Below are 26,946 nucleotides of genomic sequence, written 5' to 3' on the forward strand. Positions count from 1 at the left end.
ACACCATTTCAAAATTTCTTTGCCCCTGCTGAACAGACTCCCAGGGAACACTGCAAAGGTACAGGTGCCTGCCCTGTATGCAAATTACCCTGTCCATATAATTTGGGATGAGGGCATTATCAGGATTAATTTTGATTTTGCGTTAATTTACATTTTGAAGTGATGATGTAGAAATGGCAAAATACTACCTGTACCTTTTTTGTGACTATTACTTTATGCAGTGTACTCACTATGTTTATAAAAGATTGGTTTCCTGGGCTGCTTGTCTCTGCTGAGGAGGGCAGTGCTGTTTGTAAACCAACAAAAAACAAAAGAAGAAACAAAACAATACTTTTGAGCTGATAAGCACCATTACCTTTTAATTTCAAAAGTCCAAACTCTTTTGCCACAGTGAAAATACTCTCAGTTTGTAACTGCTGCTAGCATTTGATCCTTCCTGAGAGCTACAGGGTGTTGTAACAGGCATGGGAAGTGTCCTTCTCACACACTTTCTCTTTGCCACGGGCAACGTTTGAAGCTTGCATTTTGGAAGACAATCATAGCCCCTAGAATCTGTGCTCATTAAATCGAGACACTCGAGTTTAAAGAATTCCTTGTCGTCCTTGAAGGACCTGGGCATAATGTGAGACAATTACTGCGGAGCTTGTTGCTTCCATTTCAGATAAGTGGCCTTATTGATGAAGGGGGTGGGGGAGGTGAATACTATATTCTCATGCTTACCAGTAGAAGGTTAGTCTTTGTGAGCTGATTAAAAAAAACCTGCCAGCATTAGGAATATTCATAGGCACCCACCATGCTTTTGTTTAACAGTAAAGGGAAATCTCCCAGATGGAGAAAGACGACTGCATAAAACTTGACATGGCACTGACCTTTCCTGTTAGCTAGACAAATCAAGTTACCCCCGTCAAGCGACCCACTGTGTTAAAGGCAGTGTGGTGTCTCCTAATATAACGAAACATACTGGAAAATCTTCCATCTTTTTGGCTTTCTTGTTCATTTTTATTTTACCGGCAGAAGTTTTTTCCTATCTAATGAAGATGTTGATACAGTCCCCCTTTTGAGATACAACTGCATTCTGACAATGTTCTTATTCCGTGTTTAGAGAATATATAAAAATTTTTTAAAAGGCACAATAGTGGATCAATGCCAATGCATTTTGTGACAGTTAATAAGTGTCATAACTCAAGGAAGCACATAAATAGTATTGCTGACACTTGAATGTATCATAATTAATTTGGCTGTGAAAAAACATTAAATCCAATGCTAGTCAATATTTTATTAGGTGCATGGCTAATTAGCAGAAAGCATTAAACTAGAACGGGCCTTCATTTGTGTCTTCCACAGTCTTGAAGATATAGAGAATGGAAATCTGGTCCTTTTGCCGCCAACAGAGCTGAGATTCCTTTAGCATTCTTCAGCAATGTGTTCTATTCAGCAATTCATCAGTAGCATGTAATCCAGTTACTCCACATCTAGTCCCGGTCCCTATAAAATTATTTTTACTTCATCTCAGACCAAACAGAAGTGCATTTTGTGGAACGTACAAAGAAAAAAGAAACGTGTTTTCTTTTATTCATCAGGGAAAAGTGAAAAGGGATTACAAGTGGTGCAGTTCAATGGGGCCTTTTTCCACAGCCTGCTTTACAAAGGAGTGATTTTTGGGGGAGGAGCCCTTGTCCTTCCTGCTCCTTGTTGCAGCAAGCTTAAATGTTACATTTGATTTATTTCCATCTTTTGTGTGTTTAAAAAGCTGGAGTATTGTCCTTGAGATGTCATGAGCCGCTGATGTTAGATAAATAAATGTCGTTCGACCAAAGCCACATTTGATCTGTGATCCATAAGTCAATTTGATAAATTTAAAAGCCCATCAACCGCTGATCTGTGTCTTGAGGTTGACTTATGTACAGGACTAATGATTGATAGAATGCTAACTACTAAGTATAGAAATTTGAACAAGGGATGAGCTTTCCTGTTTCTAGATTTTCCTGGGTGAGTAAGCGAATAGTGTGATTTTTGTCCTTTTGGGCTGCTCTCTAACTAATAATTAGTTACAGATTTGTTCTTTTATTAACTGAGAGTGGTCCAGTATTATTTTTTTAGAGTATCTCATTGCTTTATTCCATTTCCATACCAGCATAGGAGCAGCTTTGAATGTGACTCTATAGGCTGGATTTTCATCCTTGGGGTGAATATTTGGATTCAGGAAAATTCTGAGCTCAGCCCACTCACCTTGGAAAAATTGCCCACAAGACAGGATTTTCTTTGTGGCCAGGGACTGGGTGGGGGGCGGGGCTGGAGGTTGCTGGGGTGGTGCGGCTGCAATCGGGCCACCTGACGGGAAAAAGTTCAGAGGCAGCCACGGGCTGTCGGGTGTGGAGGCAGGCTTTTCAAAAGGCGCTCAGTGCTGTGGGACTTTTTCCCAGTTAAAATCGAAACAGAAAAGCTCTCCAGCCCTCATGCATGACACCTCATCACTCCCCACACACTTCACATGTCCCACCCATGCCACCTCATGCCCTCCACCCATCCAATATGGCCCAATGTGCAAGCTATGGTACTTCCATGCCCATTCACTCATTATGCACTGTACGGAGGGAAAGGTGGTGGTGCAATGATATTATCACTGGACTGGTAACCTAGAGACCCAGGGTAATTCTCTGGGGACCTGAGTTTGAATCCCACCATGGCAGATGGTGGAATTTGAATTCAATAAGAAAAATCTGGAATTACAAGTCCGATGATGACCATGAAACCATTGCCGATTGTTGTAAATACTCACCTGGTTCAGAAATGTCCTTTAGGGAAGGAAATCTGCCGTCCTTACCTGATCTGACCTACATGTGACTCCAGACCCACAACAATCCGGTTGACTCTTAAATGCCCTCTAAAACAAGGGGAATTAGGGATGTGTAAAAAGAGGTTGGTTTAGCATTTATTGCCCATTTCAGCCAAGCCTCATTGCGTTCTTAACTGAGTCCAGACACCCATTAGAGTACTGAAACACCTGATCCCCAGAGAAAACATTGCTTGATTGACAGCTGTGGCTCTCTCATCTATGCCTTCAATTTCATAATGTTTATTTACACAAGATAAAGAGGCGACAAGTGCTTGTAGTTTCTGATATTGACACTTTAAAGGGTCTGGACAATTGACAGTTATTGCATTGTAGCTAAGAAAGTAGAAAGTTATCAGTGAATGACTGGTGGTTGTTTCAAAGTATTTTAAAAAACATGCTACTGTCACTAACTATATGATTCAATGGTTCTATAGAGGATGTAGTGGGTGAATGGGCTTGGAAGTGCCATAACTTGCATGGGAGGGTTTGAGGGGCCATAGGGGTGGCTTGGGAGGGGGGGCACACTTTGCCATGGGGGGCATAAGGAGGACCTTTGAACTTACACGCAAACTATGGTTCATGATACCTTTTAAGGTGCCATGAACCATAACTCTATGAAAAGCTAGCCCAACTTCGTGAAAATTGCGCAAGACCAGGACTTGCCAATGTCCGCAATGGAGTCAGCTAGGTCAGGAGTGTAGGGTAAGTGCTTGCAACCCAAACTAGCCTGCACCCTTAAAAGGCACTCCTGAAAATTGAAAACCCTGGAAGTGGGATCGGGAACCCTGGAATTGTCTCCCCGCTGCCATTTTTAAAGGGCTCCTGTGTCATTCCGGCACAGTGAAAATCTAGTGACACCACAGATGTTTTGTGTTCTAAGCACTGGGCTTGTTACTAAGAGGAAAGATAGCCTGTGCCAGCTTCCAGTATGGTTCCAGATTCTGAGAAGGTAGGGTGGAACACAGTATTTTCATGTTGTCCTGCACGGCAGGGGGGTTGTGGTGGGACAGACAAAAGCCCATTGACTTTCAGCAAAGCAAGAAGATCCCAGTGGTGGGTGGGGCCAGAAAATTCTACCCCTAGTGTCCCAGTCAAGGGTGTTTGATGAAGTGCTGAAAATTGAATTGCTCTTAACAATGGCAGACATAAGAACATCTAAACTGGTATTCTACTGTTCTGGCTCTGCTACTGTTATTTCATCAGAAGAGCCAACAGTACAAAATAGCCTCTGGGTCTTGTTCAGAAGTTCAAGAAATCATAGCCACGCATGTGTAATGCTTTGCCAAATCAAGAATCGATGGGACTGTAGGAAAGTAAAGCTGAAGGCCAAAATTCAGTCTGTTCTCAATTTGGCAGTCAGTATACACAATGATGTGCAGTTTATTGATTTTAAAAATGTTTTAACGTATAATGTGATGCTTGTACATTTGCGACCAAAGGAAGGTTGTACAGCCAATAAAGATCAGTTCAATTAGTTGATACACTAGTTTGAATTGATATCTGTTAGGATCTGAAGCAACACCACCTGGGGTTAAATCCAACTGGATAACTCCACATTAATAATTCCAAAAAAGACCCATTAGGTTCAGTTGTAATTGGTTAACAGCTGAAGCGGTGTTCCAGCTAATCCAATGTCCAACATTCAATGCATTTTCCAAGGTAGAAAGGAATCCTGCCATACGCTTGAACCATGAAGCAGCTGGGGAGTGGAGGGGAGGGGAGGAAATATGTGAGAGGTCGAAAGGGCTTGCATTAATACAGTGCTTTTCATGATACCAGGACATTCTAAAGGACATTACAGCTAATGAAATACTTATTTTGAAGTGACGTCACTGTTGTAATATAGGAAATGACAGCCAAATTGCACACAGCAATGTTCCAAAAACAGCAATGAGATGATGTCCACATAATCTGTTGGTTGAGGACTAAATGTTGGGCAAGATACCAGTAAGAACTTCAGAGCTCTTCTTCAAAAGAAAACTATTGGATCTTTTTTTATCCACCTGAGAGAACAGATGGGGCCTCAGTTTAATCATTGAAGGAGAGCACATTTGTCTGTGCAGCATTCCTTCAGTGCTGGAGGGCCAGCATAGATATTGTTAAATTCTCTGGAGTGGGACTGGAACCCATAACTAACCTTCATGGCTCCAAGGTAAGAGTGCTACTAACTGAGTCACAACAGACATCTTAGGTTGACTTCAACCAGCTAATCTATGTGCTGTGTAATTGTGCAGTGGATTTTCTTTTAAAGGCTAATCACTTGTGCTCCATAATACTGTATGGAGATAATTGATCGAACGCTGGTTTCTGCTGGCCAATGAGCAGTTGAGATTTTTTTTTGAATGTCAGTACTATGTATTCATCTTTCTGGAGCGGTGTCAAAGTTACACAGATTCTCTCAACTCAGTTCCACATGGATGTCATCGGAGAATTGATTTGAGAAAATGAGAGTTAAAAATAGAAAAAAAAAGCTACAGGCTGACTCTACAGCTAGACACGTTCAAATTTAATTTTGTTAAAAAAAAATAAGCCTTTTGTAATGCAAACTATTTCCATTGAATTTTCTCTTCCTCTCCCCTGCTTTTAATTTGCCTGCCATGAATAGCGTGAACTGGCTCGAGCTACTCATTACTTTTGAAAGAAAGCATCCGTTCTCCTGTGATTATTTTTAGGGGAGAGTGAGAACCTCTTTGCTGCATTCCAGCCAGTTCCTTCTAAAACGCTTTTAAAATATTTGCGTTCTGGCCTCTTATAATTGGCAGGGCCCATGCTGTATTCACAAAGTGCACCTGTAAGTTGTGAGGAAATAGAGGCATGTTTTAAGGCTGCATTTTGTGTCAACTGTCAGCAGCGGGTGGAATACATGGCTAATCTGAGTTGAGCAGAAAAAGCTAACACATTAGTTGCTTTGATGGGTTATTGGAGAAAGGAGCATGGCTGAATCTGTTGTTCCTCTTCAAGCTCCTCTGATCACTGGTATAGTCACAACTCCAACAACTTAATTCACCATGTGATTAGAACAAAGCAATGTGACTGACCTGATAGACCAAAGATGGCTAAGGCCCATGCTCTCAATGAAGTACAGTCAGTCCCTGGAGAAGCAGCAGTATAATGATCAAATGAAGACATATTAAAATGTAATATTACTTCCCTTCCGTTGGGCATTGGGAAAATATTAAATCCAGAAGTGGCACTTGTGTAAGTGCATTCAGCTTCAGCTCATTGATTCATTATTGTTAACCTATTTTAAAATTGTGCACAATTTTGATGAGAACCTTGTAACAGTGGCTATAGTCCTTGTTATCTTTGACAGGTGCCACAGCCAGATAAACATTATGAAGCCAGTGGTGACATTGTTCTCCTTGGAATTGTGATGCAAATCATTCTACCCCAACCCCATCTTCCCCAGACTGAATGAAAATTTCCATTCCTTTCCTTCAAACCACTTTGTTGTTATTAGGTTCTTGTGCAGATGAGCACCACCATCACGGGGATATAAAGTGAAATGTAGCACACACTGGCAAAAATGAAATATAGCTGTTTTCAGTTTAAGTTACTTCAGCAACCCTTGCAGCAGTGCATTAGTCCAATAGATTGTGTTGGTTTTAATACTGTCATGACTCAGAAAAAATGCTGTTGTGTGCTTGATCTATTGACTGTCAGATTATCTTCAATCAGTGTTGCAAGCTATTGTCATTCAATATTTTTTCGACCAAAATAACAGTCAGATTTTGATATATTGATTAAAAACATGGAGTAGGCAGTAACCTGCACTGCAAATATAGCATTTCTAGCTCCTCAGCATCACTTTCCTCATAACAAGCTATTGAGATTTAGCTGGATGAATAGGCAAAGCTCTCAACCTGAAAATCTTCCATCCAGCTTTTTTTTGAACACTGTTTTGCAGAAATAATGAGACATTATTTTGTGATTTTATTATTATTGCAAGGGGCATTCAGTTGTCATTTACAGCTGATGGATGGAGCTCAAGTTTCCCACCCTACACAAGGCATTCACGGAATTAAACAGTTCCAGGACTTACAATCAAATCCTAGTTTCGGTTTATTTTGACTGCAAGAAGATGTAGTGCTGCTTCCTGGACTGTGTAATATGGATTCACCTTGAGAAGCTAACAAATTTTTTCAAGTCACTCCAGTGTCACATTTTACCTTGTAAAATAGAATGTGATATGGACTCGTTGAGGCCTAGAAGCCAAGCCACAGAGGGTTAATTTACAGTCTTTGTTTTCAAGGCTCTTTTCAAACAACATGATGTGTTAAACAGTTGACCTAGGAGGCAGTTTGCAGTTGAAAGGTATTCTCAAGTTGAGAAACAAAACTTCAAAAAGACAGAGGTGGAGGGTGATGCAGCTGATGTTTGCTTAGTGATCAGCCTCTTACAGCTGCAGTCTGTCGGGAATACTTTGCACTTGCTCTTGTGTTTGACTTACACACATAGCTTTCAACAGGTACTAATGACATGAGGCTCTGGTATCCTGAGCATCACCAGCTGATTTGTCTCTTTCAGTGAATGTAAAGTGCAGCTTTGCACTGTGAAGCTTTGCTTACAGCTTGACCTCGTGCAGCTGGAGGTGTGAGGTGATAGCTTGACAGCCCCTATGAATTTTTCAAATAATTTCTTCAAGCATCCTTGGCTAATTGTCAGATTAATTATGTGGATTGGGTTGTGATGTGGCTCCAGCTAGGACTGTCAGATTACCTCCAGCCAACAGCCTTTTTATTCTTTGTCCAACATGAGTTTTGAATTCATAACAGATTTCCCTCTCCCATCTTAAAAAATTCATGAAGAAAATGAATTAAGAAACTAGACATCATCTAAAGCAAACTTCAAGGATCCTATGAGATTGTTGAAAGTAGAATTGTTCATTTCTTTGTTACTTGACCTCAAAACGTGCCAAATCATATGGCACTTTCTACCAATAATTCTTTCATACATTTTGAATAGATTGCAATCAAGCAATCTTGCCAAGGTGGTCACTTGGCATACTGGCAGACTCTGCAATCCACAGTTGTGTTTTTCTGCCCGATCCCATTTCACATCCAATACATGGTAACTGATTAAGACACAGGCTTCAGATTGTGTCTGTGACACCAGCTAGGATGAAGGGAGGTGGGACTGGCTAGATTAAAGAGGAGGGTTGGGGGTGGGATATGGATGATGATGGGGAGAGAATTAAAACTATGGCCCTGAAATTAACTTGTGTGGTAAAAACCTACAAGCATTTAAATGCATTTGTCTGAAATTTGGTGGAGGTGGTCTCAAATTAACCTGACGAATGCCTGCATTAAGAGCAATTTCAGTCAGACCTGTTAAGTGTTTTCATGCAGGTATTCCAAAATAATTTGATGGTCAGTATATGTAAAAAAAGTAGTAGCCATGTGAAGGATACATCAATGCCCAACATAAAATAATTAACCACTGCAGCTGCTTTCAATTGTGTTCTTTCATTTTTATATGCTATTGTTAATTAGCTCTGCATCAAGCTGCAAGGTGATCTGTCATAATTGGTGGCCTTTGCATTCTTCTGCACTGTTATGAGGGCTCCCTTTGTCTCAGCCTATGGGAAAAGCATAAGTTTTCATTGTTACTTCTTCATTGAGCTTCTCCTGGTCATATGTTTGCGGGTGCCCTTTAGTAGCTCACTTCGTTCGCCAACCTATCACAACTGGCCTTGGTTAAGAATTTACCCAGTTCAATCTGCAATACCAGCCTCATTACCTCCATGTTAAACTTCTTTTAATGCTGCCTTTAACCTGTAGTTTCCCCATGGTCTGCATTGCTTGGATCTACATTTGGGAATTAGTATCGTGCCTCTACACCTCTTATCATTATTTTCTTAGAGAACTGAGTCTGGTCTAATTATAAAGCTTCAGCTAGCTACACTCACGCACACTCAACTTGACAACTGTAGACAATGTTCACAGATGAACCCTTAACTAATTTGTGACATTTGTTTGTCCACTTGTAAATTGGCTAATACCCACATTAAAATAACGGCATGTTATTGAAGTGGGCTAAGCCGTCAAAGAGAATTTCTAGGCCATAGCCCATATTCTCCATGTTGCCTATATTCTCTGGTGTTTAGAAGAAAGAGTGACACTCTCATTGAAACATGTAAAATTCTTAATGCGCTTGACAGGTTAAATGTTGGAAGTATGTTTCCCCTGGCTGGAGAATTTAAAACATGGGGTCACAGTCTCAAAATAAAGGGTCGACCATTTGGGACTGAGTTGAGGAGAATTTTCTTCACTCAAAGGATTGTTGTTCTTTCAAATTCTCTAGCCCAGAGAGCTATGGATGCTCAGTCATTGAATGTATTCAAGTCAGAGATAGATACATTTTTGGATACTACAGGAATCAAGGGATATGGAGATAGTACAGGACGATGAAGTTGAGATACATTAGCCATGATTTTGTTGAATGGCGGAGCAGGCTTGAAGAGCCATGTTGCTGACTTCTGCTATTTCATTTTTATGTATTTATTGAATGAAGAGTGTTTTAATAAAGTCCTTGAAGGCATTATTTGGGTGTATCCAGGCAAGTGCGCTCAAAGAGGAATTAAATCTTCCCTCATAATCCAAATAAAAAGAATTCTACTTCAAATGAAAAATACAATTTAAAAAATGAACAGTGAGCAGTTCCGACATGGTGCCTTGGACTTATTGTAATGAAAGGGAAATTAATTAATTTAAATAGATACATATATTAACCAAGGGTGTTCAGAAAGTTTGTAAGTAATTTCAACAGCATGCATTAATTCAGCAACGGCACATTGTCAGGTACCCTTCCCTCCACTGCAGTCTCAATGGTATCTTCAATAATCATTGCCAATAAAAATATTTTAAACCAAGGTTCCATTTGCCCGCTAGGTAAACTTGAAAGATCCTGCAACACTATCTGAAGGGGCATTCTCCCCAGTGCCTTGGCCAACACATATCTGGACCAATACCACTATAAAAAAAATGATTTGATTATTTACTTGCTGTTTGTGGGAGCTTGCTGTGCACAAATTGGCTACTACATTTCCTACATTACAACAGTGGCTTCATTTCAAAATTACTTCCATGGCTGCAAAGTGCTTTGGAAATTGAGGTTGTGAAAAATGCTATACACATGCAAGTTCTTTCTGCTATCTTATTAAAATAGCTTGCTTGGAAAAAATGAATAAGTGGAAAACAAAGTGAAAGCCAAATTCTTGTGCTGCTTTTAAAAAAACTAGTGAGAGAAGTTTACTACAGGCAGCTAATACTTTTTGTACTGTTTTATACTCGTTATTCAGGCTTTGTGGCATTTGTTCCGGTCTTGTTGCTGTTTTCAAAAGTATCTGGATAGTAAACTAAAGCCTGATCCTGTCTGGACAGCCACACTTTTTCCCAGGCCCGTAAATAGGTTGATTTATTAGCATTTTTAATGATCAACGTACTGAACTGATCACATTGTAATAAAGATTTACTTTGGTATCTGAATGCTTTTCAAAGAGCTAATAGTCTCTGGAATTAGTTTCATAGCTTGGTTTCACCTGCCAAGCTATTGTAGATGTACACCTGTAATCAAATGACCAGGTGGAGTGACAGAGTTAACATCTTTATTAGCAATTCCAGGGCCCTGTGCTTGCTAGAAGATATTTGGGTGCTGATTTAACAGTGATGTCCTTGGTGTTTTAGTCTAATAGGTCATAAAAGCCACTTCCAACATTGACGGGCATGATTTACACATAAAATTGCTTCATGTTATTGATTTTTCCATCTAAAAGCTATATGTATCCACAATTCTCCAAATCTGTTGCTGTGGTGCCACATTACAAGCCTATTCTTAACTGTCTTTTAGAAGATTAGGTTTCGATAGCTGATGGATTACCATGTTGCCTTAAGTGAATGGGGGAGGGGCAGGAAGTGGAGGTATTGAATAAAATGTTGTAATATTCAGGTTTGTGGATGTAACTAATATGTAAACTCTAATAGTGACTTTGGTCAGATAATGTTGATTTTCTACAGACGATATTGGATTGAATCTTGATGATTATACTTTTTTTCTCATTTTCCCAGCAACATCAAATGGTACTTTGGAAGGGCTGGAAAACCGAGAAGGTGGTGTATGCCAGACAAAAGCCATGAAGCTTATAATGAAAGTTGGACAAGGTAAGAGCCATCTCATCTTTCCCAAAGACAAGAGCAATCATCTCTTTTCTCCACTTAGCTATAAACTGTTCATAATTATTGTAACAATAAGAGGCAGAACGCAGTATCTTCATTACTGTAAAAATCTGCAGGTGGCAGAAGTCAAGAGTACCCAATGCCTAATTATTGTCCTGTAACTTTACTGGAGTTTCTGAATCAGTCTGTTATATAAAAGGATTAGGAGTGATCTAAAAACTTGTTCTAAATTTTAATGAATAGTTGCGCTGTGAAATGAATTAAAACAATTTGTCTCTGACTTTTCCTTAAGGCCAGTGAAACCAAGGCATCGATTTGAGACTATTGTGTTTTTAATTTCTGAAAAAATACACTTTGCATTTTTCTTTTACCTAAAGATTTGAAAAAAATAATTTGTGTTCAATTAAAAGAATAGAAATTATGCAATACAGACTTGCATTTATTTTTGTGCCATTAATATGAAGTAAATTTTGCTAGACACTAAGACTTATTATTTAAATATTTTGAATGCAGCTGTTACTAACTAAGATCACTCCTTCCTTGTAATATCATTAGTTGATGGTAAATGGAAATTAATCCTGTTGCACTTAACACAATTTCAGTTTCTAAATACAGTGTGTGTTGACATTATAAATCTCCCTTACAACTTGTATCATATACTTTCTATGTTAGTGTAGTGTCCATTTAGCATTCTGTCAGTGTCCACTATTCGAATGAATTATCACCTACAAAGTCTTTGCCTGATATTAGTCTGCCTCTCTATAGCTGTTGCAGATACTTGAGAGGTCAGCATTTAAAACTGCCTAGTATCTGCAGTGTCATTAGGCTTAGGTCAGACATAGAAAAGGGCTAATTTAAACAATGATCATTGCTTCTCCCTCAAGGGTGTGCACACAAAAACAACTTAAAATAATGATAAACTAATCAGAACAGTGCTGCTGCAGAAGTGAAAGTTTTAAATCATGTTGTTATACCAAAGTACCTGTGCATTGCAATGAATTGCTCATCACCTCAGATTTTACCAGGTCAGAAAATACACTCTCACTTTGCTATAAATAGAAATTCTGCTGTTCATTTGATTAAGCTCTAAGCTATAAATAAAGATTTTTAAAAGAGCATTACTGTTCATCAAAGTGACTTCCAAAGCACTAAGCCAATAAAGCCAAAAGCAAACAGATTTCACTCCATGGTGCCTGGAGCCTGCAGTATCTTAATGTGGGTTGCTTGAGAAGTAAAACATCAGTGTTGAGGGATGTTCCCCTTTGTCTGACTGATGAAGGTATCTCAACGTTACGGTTTGTAACTGAAACAACCTTTTTAAAAACTTTTTAGATGCAAATTCTATGGGAGGAAAAGAAAATCCAACCAGAGCTCCTGAAAAAGACCGGAATGGCATCACAACCAAGCCCACCCAAAAGGCCGAGAGTGAAGGTAACCATTTGGTAGAAGCTGATTATAAGGAAGATACCTCACCTGTGAGCTGGAGTGTTGGAACTTCTTTCATCTGCCTGAAAGGCCCATGCCATGTGCAAGTTAAACACAAGTGATCAAATGGCAGGAGTCCTTTTTGGCGATTCTGAGGAGCACTACTCCTGTTTGAGACTTAAGTGCATCTTTATATGAGCCACAGCTGTTCACTACTTAATTTGGCTCAATTTTGCATGTATGTGAAGTGTGGTTCAATTGGGACATTTGCACTTAGACCCGGCCTATACAATCCATCATCTTTGAAAGAGCTAAAGCCAAACTCCTCTGCTGTTTCCCCACAGGCTTGCAAATGTTTCTATTTCAAGTATATACTCAAATACCTTTTGAAAGTTACTATTGAATCTACTTCCACCATTCTATTGGGCAGTGCATTTCAGATCATAACCTGCTGCGTGAGAAAAACTCATCTCTTCTCTGGTTCTTTTGGCTCTTAAATCTGTGTCCTCTGGTTACTGACTCTCCTGTGAGTGGAAACAGTTTCTCCTTATCTACTGTATCAAATTCCCTCATAATTTTGAACAACCCTATTAAATCTCCCCTTAACCCTCTTGGCTCTTAAGAAGAACAATCATAGTTTCTCCTGTCTCTCCAGATAACTGAAGTCCCTCATGGTATCATTCCGGCAAATCTCCTTTGCACCCTTTCCAAGCCCTTGACCTCCTTCTTAAAGTGTGCTGTCCAGGATTTGACACAATACTCCAACTGAGGCTTAACCTGTGATTTACGAAGGTTTAGCATAACTTCCTTACTTTTGTACACATTGCTTCTATTTATAAAGCCAAGGAGTCTGCATGTTTTCTCAACAGATTTCTCAACTTGTCCTCCCACCTGCAAAGATTTATGTATGTGAACCCCCAGATGTCTCTGTTCCTGCACTCCTGCAAAATTGTAACATATATTTCTTACTACCTCTTTCCCTTCTTTCTTGTAAAATGTCTCATTTTTCCTACTTTCCTGCATTAAAATTCATCTGTCATGCTTCTGCCCAATTCACCAGCCTGACTATGCTCTTCTGAAGTTGGTTACTATCCTGATCATTGTTTACTACATTTTTGTTGTTATCTATAGTCTTTGAAAATATTTCCCCTATATCTAAATCGAGGTCACTATTATATTTAAAAAAAAAATATTGATCCATGGGGGATGTGACTGCTTGCTCCCCTCCAGTCTGAGCAACAACCAGCCATGACTACTTTCTGCTTTCTGTCACTTAGCCAATTTTGTATCCATGCCATCATGTCCACTGGTTTCAATTTTGCTAACAGAACACCTTTGAAAGTGCATATACACATAAACTGCACTGCCTTCGTCAATCAAGTTTGTCAGTCACAATTTGCCTTCAACAAATCTGCATTGGTTATCATTTATTAACTTGTGTTTCTCCAAAGTCTGTTACATCATCAACTATCTGGGACAACAACCCAGATGTATAGTTATTTTAGATGGTTGTTTGTGGTCAATCCAAAAAGCTCCTTACTAAAAATCACCAGATTCTTTATTGAAGTGAGGTAGTACTTTACCAAACATTCAAGAGATCTAAAGGATAAGATTAACTATCTGTTAGTTATGTGTGATATGCATTAAACCAGCAGTAACTTTAGCTTTTTTCAATATTTTTTCTTCAACAATTGTAAACTAGGACCATGAAAAGCAACAGGAGTTTACCACTTTCACAAGATAGCTACAGTGTATTATAAACTGAAGAAGGGCGATGCATTCACAGCACCTAGAACTCTGCCATAATTAGTGCAGTTTTCTGCACTTGGGTCAATTGTGTCTGCTACTGTTATTTCCTCCTTATTGCCTATTCGTGACAAACTCCTTTACTCCTAATCCTTTTAGACTTTCTCTCTGCCTTTCCACATTGCTGAAAAGTGCACAGCAATGTTATTTGCGATATACCTAGATTAAAATTAGAAAATGTAATATTCTAATTTGCTTCCTAGGGAGTTTAGGTTTTGAACAATTCCAGATGTTTGACAGATAATGAGAGCTCCTGTGTACTGTGCTTCAAGAGAAAAGCCTTTAATTTCTTCCTGTTCTTCTTCCTCAGTGTGTCAGGCTTGCACTCAGCTGCAGTTTACAAGAATCAGTTTAATGTAAACATGATTGATTTCTTCATCTCTATTAGCATGCATTGCTTTGCCTCAGCTTTGGGAGACTGCTACAGGCCTGCTAAGTAGAATTTTTTCAGAAGAGTTCTTGCTGCTGTCTCTGGCTGTCAATTCTTTGAGCAGCAAAAGGAAGGACTATGAGTATATATTACAATTTCTCAAAGCTGTGACTCCCCACAGGGAACTGTGTATTATTTTAAGGATTTAAATCAATGTTTCAGACCCGTGAGCTTCCTTTATGTTAGTGTGTCAGTAAATAAATCAACTTTTAAATAAAATAACGCCCCACATTTTGTGAATGGCTAGAATCCAGGCAGATTGTTGATACATTTAGTATCTATGTAATTGTTTTATTTTTATTGTAGATACAAAGTGGTCAAATACATATAGGGCTGAGTCTCAGTTTGTAACTCCACCTTGGCAGTATAGCAGAACTCCATTTCTCAGGCCTTTATCTCAGCAAATTAGATCAGTTTGTGTGGAAATTGCATCATTCAAGCAAAGCAATTGTCTACTGGTAGCAGCTTTTGCTGTTACATCAATAACTGTGCTGCCTCCATGTGAGAAGCCTCATGGTATGAAGTCACCAATTATTGACCCAAAAGAACCATTGAATGTTCTTCAAAAATACAAAAATGTAATACTAGAGATCCTGGGAACCTGAAATAAAAGCAGAAAATGTTATTCAGCAGGTCTGGCAGCATCTATGGAAAGAGAGGCCAGCATTTTCTGTTTGGCATGCAGGGGCAGGCCCCACACGCCGATGCATAAAATGTCACGTGGTGATGTCTGGTGTGCGTCCCGACATCACTGCGTGTCATCCCGATCTTTCGTTCGGCGGGCGTGCACCGGAGTCGGCTATGCATCCACCGCACTGTCAAAGGTCTGTTTAGGCCATTTAAAAGCCAATTAAGCCTATTGAGAAAGCTGCGTGTCCAACTTTAAGGTTGGTGGGCAGGCGAAGAGCCCAAGTGGCCTTCGCATTTATCATGAAACCTCATCCACGGGCGGGATAAGGTTTCATGCAGGTTTTATAAAGTAAAGAAAAGTTTTTATGAAAATTCATAAATATGTCCCAGCTCATGTGACTGCCACATGAGGGGACATGTATGAATAATTTTATTATTTTTATTTTTTCCAACTTTAATATTGAAGTTAATCTCCTTGAGGCAACTCCATGCCTCAGGGAGATTTCTGCGCTTTTTCGCACACGTGTGAAAGAGCGCAAGCCCCTCCTCTCCCTCCTCTCCCTGCCCGGACAGGTAGTGCTGAGCGTTACAGGGCGCACATCACACTGGGTGGGCCTTAATTGGCCCGCCCACGTAAAATGGCGCCATGTAGCCTATTGCGGGCAGCAATCGGCTCTGTGCTCACTCCCGACCAGCCCACCCAAAGGGGAGAAAATTCTCCCCAACGTTTCAGTTCAATGACCTTTCATCATAGGGTTTTATTAGGTTCATTTGGTGGTAAATCTGTTTATTTATTGAAATATTACTATTTCGCACCATAAGTTACCAGAAGTTATCTGTCTAACATCTCTGTCCCTCAGACTGGAGGGGGGATTAATTTAAGCCGCCCTGATTTCTCCTCTCACTACCTGCCCGTAAACAGAGAGATGTTTTTGATTTTCGATTTCCCCCCATTTATAATTGGTGGTATATTTTTCCCAACCCTTCAGTTTTGGAGTTATCCAATTGTTTATTAATTAACCGCAAAGCAACTCGAACTAAGATAAATTAGGAAGGTTGGTTTATTTTACACACACACAAATCGCGGGAAAGGGGTTTTGCAACTTTTACCCCTTTTTGCACTCATACAATAAAAGAAGGATAAGGGAAAGAATAAGGTACAGAGCAAGACCATGATAAAAGGGTTATGGTTTCACGTGAGTCCAGGGTTCATAATGAAAAGTCAAGTGGCGTTTTCCTTCTTTTAGCAGGCTAAAAGTGTTGCATGGTGTTCCTACTTTCCAGAAGTGAGGACTTCCATGATGGAAGAAGGCATGTAGAGATGAATTAGTCTTGAAGACAGAGATACAGACATTCCAATGTTCCAGTAGTTCACAGTGTAGTTGAAGGCCAGGCCTTTGACTGGACAGAACTCTTTCTGCTGTTACCTTTTGGATGGTTAAATGGTAGACAGAGGCAGGCTGCTTGCCTGGAGTCCCGCTTCTCTTCTTACATCAAACAGGACCTGAAGATAAAATTCAAGAGCTGTATAATTAAAGGAATTCAAACAGTGCAAGTTCCGGTCATGTGACAGGGTGGTTTCAGGTCGAGCTATTCAGCTAATGAGGTGCCTGCTTGAAACCCATTGTGTTTTGGAGCAGGTACTGGTGGGGCACAACATTGGAGATTAGGGGGAGGATCTTCTGGTCGGCAAGCAGGGGCAGGGCCTGCTTGCCAATGCATAAAATGATGCGGGAGGATGTCAGGTGGAACTCCCAACGTCACCCCGCGACATTTCCATTTTCAGGTCAGCGAGGGCGCAGCCGAATCAGCTGTGAGCCCGCTGACCTGTCAATGGCCTAGGGAGGCCATTGAAAAAGTAATTAACATCATTAATGGACCTGCCCATCCAACCTTAAGGTTAGCAGGCAGGCCGGGAGCCCTGACAGGCTTCAGAAAAGCATGAAACCTCAACCATGGGTGGGATGTGGTTTCATGAGGGTATTTAAATATTTAGTAAAGGCTTCAATAAAAGTTATGGACATGTCCCAACTCATATGACACTGTTACATTAGGGGACATGTCAGGGAAATGTTTCTATCATTTGTTTAACAATTTTTAATTTGGAGCCGATCTCCCTGAGGCAGCACTCAGCAGTCTCGGCTGAGGGAATCCCCCCCTCCCCAGCCTGCACAGGAAGTGCACAGCGCTTCCTGGCAGACGTCACGCTGGGTGGGCCTTATTGATCCACCCATGTAAAATGGCGGTGTTCTGGCACACTCTTTCCTGCCCCCCCCCCCCCCCAACCCCCACACCACCACCACCACCACCACCACCACCACCAATAGGGGGAAAATTTTTCCCTAGTCGCAAATAGCTCTACCTTTGTCTGTAGCTAGCTGGTGCAGACTTACCGTCTATGAATCCTTTGGCTTGGCTGGAATGTTTATATAATACAAGTCGCATCCCAGGATGATGAGGTAGCCTTTGTCCAATGGAACAGTTTAGAATCTTCCAGAAACCAGCATGTGATCAGCTGCAGCCATTTTTATCAGCCCAGCAATTTTTTTTTCTTCCTGTCTCCTGGATAGGACAATTTTATTAATACTATTTTGGTCATCACTATTCTGTACTGCCCAGAATTTGAAGGCTGAAATTAACCCGGCAACCTGTCTTTTGGGGAATAGAATTGCAGATTTCAACTATGCAACTATGCTTTTTGTGAAGACGTGCTTCTTGATTTCACTCCTGAATAGTCCAGCTCTAATCTAAAGATTATTACCCTTTGTCCTGGACTCCTCTACCATATATCTATCCTGTTGAATCCTTTTATAATTTAAAACAACTTGGTTGGATCATTCCTCAATTTTCAATACTCAAGGAAATCCAGTCATTTCCTGTGGGACCCTTTTCTCCCTCAATCTTTCCTTATTCTTTAAATGTTCTAAAATCCAGAAGATTGTCTTTGTATTCTATCCTGCTCTCTTCAGTTAGTGGCTTCAACTAGTTTTTGCAATAAACAAAAACTGTGGAACTTGCAGCTCACCACACTGAACCTTCCCTGATTTCAGTGAAGCCAGTGAGAAGTGCAACAGATGTAAAGTTCTGGGAGAAGGTCACCTGACTACCATCGCAACCCATTTAATGACACCTGGACACCTAAAGGATGGGATTTGGAGATATTTGTTTGTAAAGAGATTTGTGCTGAAGTGGAGAAGGAGCAGGTCCAACCTGGCAGAGGAGTAAGATTACCAGACAAGTGGATTTACAAAGATGGAGCATTGTTGCTGGTTTTAAAGTTTTGATTCACAAAGGAAAAATGGCCATGTAAATTAATTTTATGGTCAATCGGATTTGAAATTGTAAGCTAGATGAATACAACAAGGCTTCTGAGTGGGAAAAAAAGCTCAAACACACAGTTTCATTCCTGAATGAATAGTCTGGCTTGTTTATCAGCATATGGAATGACTAATACATTCAGCACCAGCAGCAAAAGGGCTGCATCCAGTCAGACAGTATGACTAGGGACAATTGTCTTAAGGATTTACATTTTCTTACTCTTACCATACTGCCTCAGGCAAGCCTGCATCTGTTTTAAGTGAAGCTGTCAGCTCCATTTTTTGCTACTGATTGATGAAGATTTATTAATAAAAGGGTCCAGGGATAACATGACATATGTCATTTTAAATATTCATTGCTAACCACTAGTGCTTGTATTTGGATAACCAACAGATAAGCTCATTTGCCAAAGCCTTCTGTTTTTATTGAAAACTAAAGTCTCTTTGTTTTGATGGCCTGTTCAAAGTCAGTTGGTATGTTGAAATAAATACATTGTGCCTTAATTTAGCAGTTATTTAACGATAATATATTGTCTCTGCAAGACCTTCCTTCTTCAGCAGCCTGCTTAACCGTGGAATCACTATATCTGCCTCACAACACAGAGATTACTGATTGGTTAATTCAAATAATATGAAAATGGTTGTCCTAAAATCCCACCAGTAATTATTTGGAAACACAGAGACTGCAGCTTCAATTATTTTTCAACCGACAGGAGGTTTTATTTAACAACATTTAATCCGAGGAGTGAAACTATATTCTGAGAAATTATTCTAAAGGGCTTTAGTTGAGAGTCAAATTACTCAAACAGTTCTTCTTTGTTTTCAGGTGGGACACACTCATTGAGTGGTGATAATAAACCTTCAACTGCACCCAGGGACCCGGACCAGGGCAGATTCCTCAGCCCCGACGTGGCCTTATTTGCAGGCATTGGATCAGGCTGTGTGATCTTCATCCTCATCATCATCATGTTGGTGGTCCTGCTGCTAAAGTACAAGAGGCGGCACAGAAAGCATTCCCCGCAGCACACCACCACTCTGTCCCTCAGCACACTGGCCACCCCCAAACGGGGAGGCAACAACAATGGCTCTGAACCCAGTGACATTATCATTCCATTAAGGACTGCAGACAGCGCCTTCTGTCCTCACTATGAAAAAGTCAGTGGAGACTATGGACATCCAGTATATATAGTTCAGGAGATGCCACCACAGAGCCCAGCGAACATATACTACAAAGTTTGAGCTGCCAGAACTGAGGCTAGTTTGGGATCCTGAAGAAAATTCTTGGCCTGTTGCATACCTGGGTCTTCTGCTGAAATTAGTGGTGATTTTTTTCTTTGCACCAGGATTGACTTTAAATGTGTAGGAGAATTAAAGGGGAAAATGGAAGCTTTGCAGGAAATTCAGCTGAAGAGAGAGTTGGTTAGTATGTATGGTCTGTGTAGGAATCTGCTTACAGTAAAATAACAGGAGCAGCAAGCCGGAGAAAAGTTGAGTCGGGGACTCAACCAAACTGTTCCACCTTTTACCATTAATTTCTGGACCATATGCTACAAACATACCAGGAAGCAAGAGGCAAAGGGATGTTTGAACTATCTATCACTGTATTTATAACTAGTAACATTTTAAGCTTTGGATATTCAGCAATAGAAAATAGTCAGTCTCCACTTTCCCTGGACTGTTATATTTTATAATAACCGGATTTCATAAATCCACCTCTGTCTTTGTTCAGTGCTTTTGATTTTTATTCCCCTCTTTATTGTTTTCCTGTTACCAGTATTACTTGTTAAACTGAAGGCCACTTTGCCTTTGAACACGATCACTGTAACATCAGGAAACTTCTAGAACATACCACAACATTAACTTGAATCAAACATCCCAGCCACCAGTGATAGTGTTCACAAAAGCACCCAAATTTAATCAGTCATACAGGAAGTAATAAATCACGTCCACATACATGCAGGAGTCCTTTCAGTCATACGTAGCACACGTTGGTAATGAGCAGGAGACCAGGAGTTCACCTGTGACTTTTAACTGCATTTGCAGTTGTATGCTGCTGCCTTTTTGAATCTGAAAAGGATGTGTAGAGATATACATTACTTAGGGAGCACTTTGGTACTAAAAGTTCCAAGATGTAGGCTGGTAGACATGGTGACAAGCACAGTGCTGTAGAGCTGCACTTTAAATGAGCTCAAATAATTATTTTGAGCAAAACTGAACTAGAGAGAGAAAAATGAAAGGCCTCCATCTGCAAGGTGCTTTATTGAGGTATTGAAGGGAAGGACACACATCAGTGAGAAAAGGCACTACGGGGCTAGTGATGTTGCTTTTAAGAACAGTGCAACAGTGGTACAGTCAGGCTGAGGAAATAAATTGCCTTACAGTTTGCGTTGTATGAATAGACTGTGGAGCAGTCTCCATATTACATGGTACAGCTTTCTCTTACTGTGGCTGGCAGCTTCAGTGACCTCTAAGGCTTTACCCTTGAACTACTCATGAGACAAAAAAAATCAAATACACTACAAAAAATGGAGGAGGGAGAAGAAGGACCTGAGTGATTAAATAGCAGACCTGGAGAGCAGATCATTGTCGGCCAATTTTTGTAGTCGGAGTTACTCAGTAAGAATGCCCAGTGGGCAGATGAAGATCGTTTGAATATTAGACTATCTGGATGGTCATAACATTGCCACAAAATGTTTGGACACTTGCCTCTGGGAATGGAATCATGTTTCCATAAATAGCAAAAAATAAAAATAGAATCATCTTAAGACTTCTAAAGTAACAGAAGCTGGGAAATTGCTTCTGCTTCATATTTCCAACAACTGAAGGGCTTTTCAGCCTTAACACATGGGCCTAATTTTTAGAAAATACTTCTTAAATTAATATTAAACAGTAGTAGCCTGGCACTGGGAATGTCTTTTCGAAAATCTTCCTTACTCCTGTGGTGACTTGCAATGCAGGTTGTGTTATTAATTACTGCTTGGCACTGTCCAAACTATGATATCTTGTAGTTTAAAATTCAAAGAATGTGCTGTGTGAAAAGACTGGGCCCAGAAATTTCAAAGGAGAACCGACAGGATAGTTGCCCAGCCTAATCCTTGAGCCTGGAAATTACATTGGCGACAAAAGTGAAACACTTTGCATGTACTTAGATCGTTGCTACGGCAATGAAGTACATTATATGTGCAACAGATTTTCTACCATTTCCATGTAAGGTGTGTTTTTTGTGGGCCTTTAGGACAAGAGACATATTAGCAGAGACATTCTCAATTATACAAGGTTAAGTTTGTTCTTTATGAAATACTTTATGGGTATTCTGTGCCTGATTTTTTTTTCGTTTTAAATCAGATTTGAAAACAGCAGGTGAATTTCCAATTTAAAAAAAAAATCCAACGTGGGGATTGATGGGATTTCTGGTTTATAATACGCGCAGTGGTTGTGTGTCCGATGTAGAGTAAGGCACTTTACACTGATCCCATATAGTTTGTCTTACTCACCCCGCCTGCCAAGAGAATGTCACTGTAACCGCCTTGCAGACACATTCATCCCTATCACCTGGTTTTAGAATTTGCACCACAGTGAACTGATGCTAGTTGTGAAGCTGTAAATATGTGGAATATTTTAATGTATAACGATTTGGGCAGGGAGGGAGGGGAGAGTTAAAATAGCCTTATTCACCTTCTTAGTAACAGAAGTTCACAGCAGAGCATGACTTAATTTTCCTTAAAGTAAAATGTTTGTGTAAATAGAAGATTTTTTTTAAACAAATTCTAAGGAGGATGTTTTGTATAAAATCTGAATTTTTTGCAATGTATTTTTAGCTATAGCTTGTTTCCAAGGCAGTGTCATCCCCCTTTGCACAGTTTAAAAATGGAGAAAAAAGAAAATTGGTAAGGTTACCAAATTGACTGCTGCATATTTGTGCCATGAATATTTATTTAATTGTTTCTTTGTCCAGTTTGTGTACACAGTATTACGCTTGCTTTATAAATATTGAATGTTGCTTTCTCCTCATTTTTCTCCTTTTTCGTCTGCTCTTTCAACCATTTTCTTTTTCTGAAGCAGATTTAATTTTCACCTTCACTCCCCTGCAGTCCAAGGAAAAATGAACAAAATTAAAATCACATTCCATAAGTCTGTTACAAACTGAAATTGTTTTTAAATAAAAGACTTTTTTTCCTATGGAAATTTGCCTGGGGTTCAATTTTTTTCTTCCTTCCTTCTACTTCCTGAAATCTAGCAAAAACAAAGGTCTTTTAAAATGGCTTGTTCAGTCTCGAATAAAATGCAGGAGATTCAATTATGAAGTTGTGTTTTCAGTGCCCTAGGGTTGGAGAGGGGGAAAAGTCAGCCAGTGTTCCCTTTTCTGATTACTAACGTATTGAAAGCGTACTTGCATATGTCAGGTGAGGAGTAGGTTGGGTTTTTCTGCAACACCCCCTCCGCATCCAGTGCATGTTGACACTGATGTCGAGGCTCATGCATAAACGACAACTTGCATTTGTATAGTGCCTTTAATGTAGAAAATACACTTGAAAGAGGCCTAATCAGAAAACAAAAGTGGACACTGAGCCAAAGAAAGGAGGGGCTGACCAAGAACTTGGTGAAAGATGTGGACTTTAAGGCAGGTCCTAAAAGAGAGTAGCAGAAACATTTAACAAAGGAATTCCAGGGTGTTGGGCTTAAAAGATTAGAAAGCTGAGCTGAGAAGGTAACCAATAACTGGAACATACCCCAGCATAAGAGTCAGCAGAGTAAATTCTTTATTCTTCCTCACATTGTTCCATTTTCATATAATGAAAAATAATTGTGAACAGTTCTCATAGTTTTCCATCTGTTAAATCGAATGGATAAAAATTAATACAGGCATACCCAAATTCCTCATGATTTCCTAGCATGAGATGTTCTAAAGAAGGACATTAACCTGGTGAAGGAGGTGAAAAACAGATTGTTTATGCAGAACTTCTCTGAAGATGTCCTTCACTTTGATCTTCTGGCTGGGGATATGTGATTTATAGAGTATTCCACAATGTAGCTAGTAGTGTTTGAGTCCCACTCTGGAATTTGATGACCATAGAAAATGTGTTCATAACGTGGCCAAATAGGTTGATTTATTGACCTGAAAATCCTTCCAATGTGTATATGGCAGGTGGTAAGAGTGGGAGAGTCTCCTGGGCAGCCAAAACTTGCAGAAGGCAACAGCAAACCACAGCAGTCAGTACCTTTCCAAGCATAATCATGGACCAATACATGGAAGTCCCTGGTCGCAATGCCCTCTTAGGGCATGGTACCTGAAAAGTGGGAGAGAGAGAAGCTTGTAAGGTCGATAAATGGAAACCAGTAGATGTGGTGTACTTGGATTTCCAAAAGACATTTGATAAGGTGCCATACAAACATTTAATATGTAAGACGGGCTTATGGAGTTTGGGTAACATAATAGCAAAGTTGGACGATTGACTAACGGACAGGAAGCCAGGAGTAGGGAGAAATGGAAAGTTTTCAACTTGGCAGCCTGTAACTCGTGGAGAGCCACAAAGGTCAGAACTGGGGCCACAGCTATTAATAATAAATATTAATTACATAGATGGAGCTACCAATAGTATTGTATCTAAGCTTTCTGATGTTACAAAGCTTGGTGGAATGTAAGTTGTGAGGAGGACATAAAGGCTGCAAAGAAAAATAGACAGATTACTGAGTGGACAACAAGCTGGCAGATAGGGTATAATGTGGGGAAGTGTGAGCTTGTTCACTTTGGCAGTAAGAAAAGAAAAGCAGAATTTTTAAAAGCTTTGAAACTTGTAATTGTAAATATTAATAGAGATTTGAGTGCACTTGAACAAGAAATATCGGAAGTTAGCATACGAGTGCAGCAAGCAATTAGGAAGGCAAACAGCATGTTGGCGTTTATTGCAAGGGGGTTGAAGTACAAGAATAAGGAAGACTTGGTGCAATTAAATAGCACTTTGCTGAGACCACCTCTAGACAATTGTGTGCAGTTTTGATGTCTAACAAAGTATCTAATGAAGAATATGCACACTTGGAGGCGATAGAGTGAAGATTCACTAGATTGGTTCCTGGGACGAGAGAGTTGTTCTATGATGAGATGCTCAGTACATTGGGGCCTACGTTTTCTGGAGTTTAGAAGAATGAGAGGTGACCTCAATGAAACATTCTGAAGAGGCTTGACGGGGTGGACTCTGAGGTTGTTTCCCCGGTTGGGGAATCTAGAACACGGGCACAGTTTCAGATTAAGAGTTCGCTCATTTGGGAAAAAAGATGAGAAATTTCTTCACTCAGAGGTTTGTGAATATTTGAAATTTTCAGTCCCAAAGGGTTGTGGATACTCCACCATTGAGTATATTCAAGGTTGAGATAGTTCAATTTTTGCCATCTCACAGAATCGAGGGATAAGGAGATCAAGCAGGAAAGTGGGGTTGAGATAAAAGATCAACCATGATCATATTGAATAGCAGAGCAGTCTGGAGGGGTGGAATGATCTACTCCTGCCCCTATTTTGTAAGTTCTTACATTTTTAATGCTAATATGCCTTAACCAACCTGCCTACTGCAGACGTATCTGTTCATTACAGTATCGGTATGAGTGACCACCACACAGTCCTCATGGAGACGGAGTCCCACCTTCATGTTGAGGATATCCTCCATCATGTGTGGCACTACCACCTTGCTAAATGGGATAGATTTCGAACAGATCTAGCAACTCAAGACTGGGCAACCCCGAGGTGCTGTGGGCCATCAGCAGCAGAATTGTACTCAACCACAACTTGTAACCTCATGGCCCGGCATATGCCTTCTCTACCATTACCACCAAACCAGAGGATCAACCCTGGTTCAATGAAGACTGCAGGAGGGCATACCAAGAGCAGGATCAGGCATACTTAAAAATGAGGTGTTAAGCTGGTGAAGCTACAACACAGGGCTACTTGCATGCCAAACAGCATAATCAGCAAGTGATAGACAGAGCTAAGTGATTCCACAACCAATGGATCAGATCTAAACTCTGAGTCATGAATGGCGGTAGACAATTAAACAACTCACTGGAGGAGGAGGCTCCACAAATATCCCAATCCTCAATGATGGGAGAGCCCAGCACATCAGTGCAAAAGACAAGGCTGAAGCATTGGAACAATCTTCAGCCAGAAGTGCTGAGTGGGTGATCCATCTCGGCCTCCTCTGGGGCTCCCCGGCATCCCAGGTGCCATTTTTCAGCCAATTCAATTTGCTCCATGTGATATCAAGAAACAGGTGAAGGCACTGGATACTGCAAAGGCTATGGGCCCTGACAATATTGTGGCAATTGTACTGAAGACGTGCTCCAGAACTAACCGCACCCCTAGCCAAGTTGTTCCAGGACAGCTACAACACTGGCATCTACCCGGAAATGGTGTTTCCTGTACACAAAAGCAGCACAAATCCAACCTGGCTAACTACTGCTCCATCAGTCTACCCTCCATCATAAGTAAAGTAATGGAAGGGGTCATCAACAGTGCTATCAAGCAACACTTGCTTAGCAATAGCCCGCTCACTGATGTTCAGTTTGCATTCTACCAGGACCACTCAGCTCCCAACCTTATTACAGCCTTGGTTCAAAAATGGAAAAAAGAGCTGAACTTCTGAGGTGAGGTGAGGGTGATTGCCCTTGACATCAAGCTAGCATTTGACCAAGTGTGGCAACAAGGAGGCCTAGCAAAACTGGAATCAATGGTAATCAGGGGGAAATGTCTCTGCTGGTTGGAGTCATACCTAGCACAAAGGAAGATGGTTGTGGTTGTTGGAGGTCAATCATTTCAGTTCCAGGATATCACTGCAGGAGTTCCTCAGTATAGTAGCCTAAGCCCAACCATCTTTAGTTGCTTCATCATTGACCTTCCTTCCATCATAAGGTCAGAAGTGGGGATGTTCGCTGTTGATTGCACAATGTTCAGCACCATTCATGACTCCTCAGATACTGAAGCAGTCCATGTCCAAATGCAGCAAGACCTGGAAAATATCCAGGCTTGGGCTGAGAAGTGACAAGCAACATTTGCACCACACAAGTGCCATCCTGGGTTTACCATTGACCAGAAACTGAACTGGACTAGCCATATAAATACTGTGGCTACAACAGTAGGTCAGAGGCTAGGAATCCTGTGGAAAAAACTCACCTCCTGACTCCCCAAAGCCTCTCCACCATCTTCAAAGCACAAGTCAGGAGTGTGATGGAATACTCTCTATTTGCCTGGATAAGTGCTGCTCCAACAATATTCAAGAAACTTGACATCAACCAGGACAAAGTAGCCCGCTTGATTGGCACCCCATTCACAAACATTCACTC

The 26,946-nt window shown here is 40.5% G+C and overlaps 1 protein-coding gene across 1 annotated transcript in view; it reads left to right on the plus strand.

Moving 5' to 3' along the window:
- The window catches only part of LOC121283970 (ephrin-B2-like), a 59,624-nt gene extending 36,821 nt beyond the window's left edge, over window positions 1–22,803 (plus strand). The window contains exons 3-5 of the mRNA XM_041198819.1: window positions 10,903–10,995; window positions 12,343–12,441; window positions 19,445–22,803. Of these exons, the coding sequence (XP_041054753.1) occupies window positions 10,903–10,995; window positions 12,343–12,441; window positions 19,445–19,857 (605 nt within the window). The 3' untranslated portion in view covers window positions 19,858–22,803. The remainder of the gene's footprint in view (window positions 1–10,902; window positions 10,996–12,342; window positions 12,442–19,444) is intronic.
- The last annotated feature ends 4,143 nt before the right edge of the window (window positions 22,804–26,946 follow it).

Source organism: Carcharodon carcharias, chromosome 11 (assembly GCF_017639515.1).
Source record: "Carcharodon carcharias isolate sCarCar2 chromosome 11, sCarCar2.pri, whole genome shotgun sequence".
Lineage (NCBI taxonomy): Eukaryota > Metazoa > Chordata > Chondrichthyes > Lamniformes > Lamnidae > Carcharodon > Carcharodon carcharias.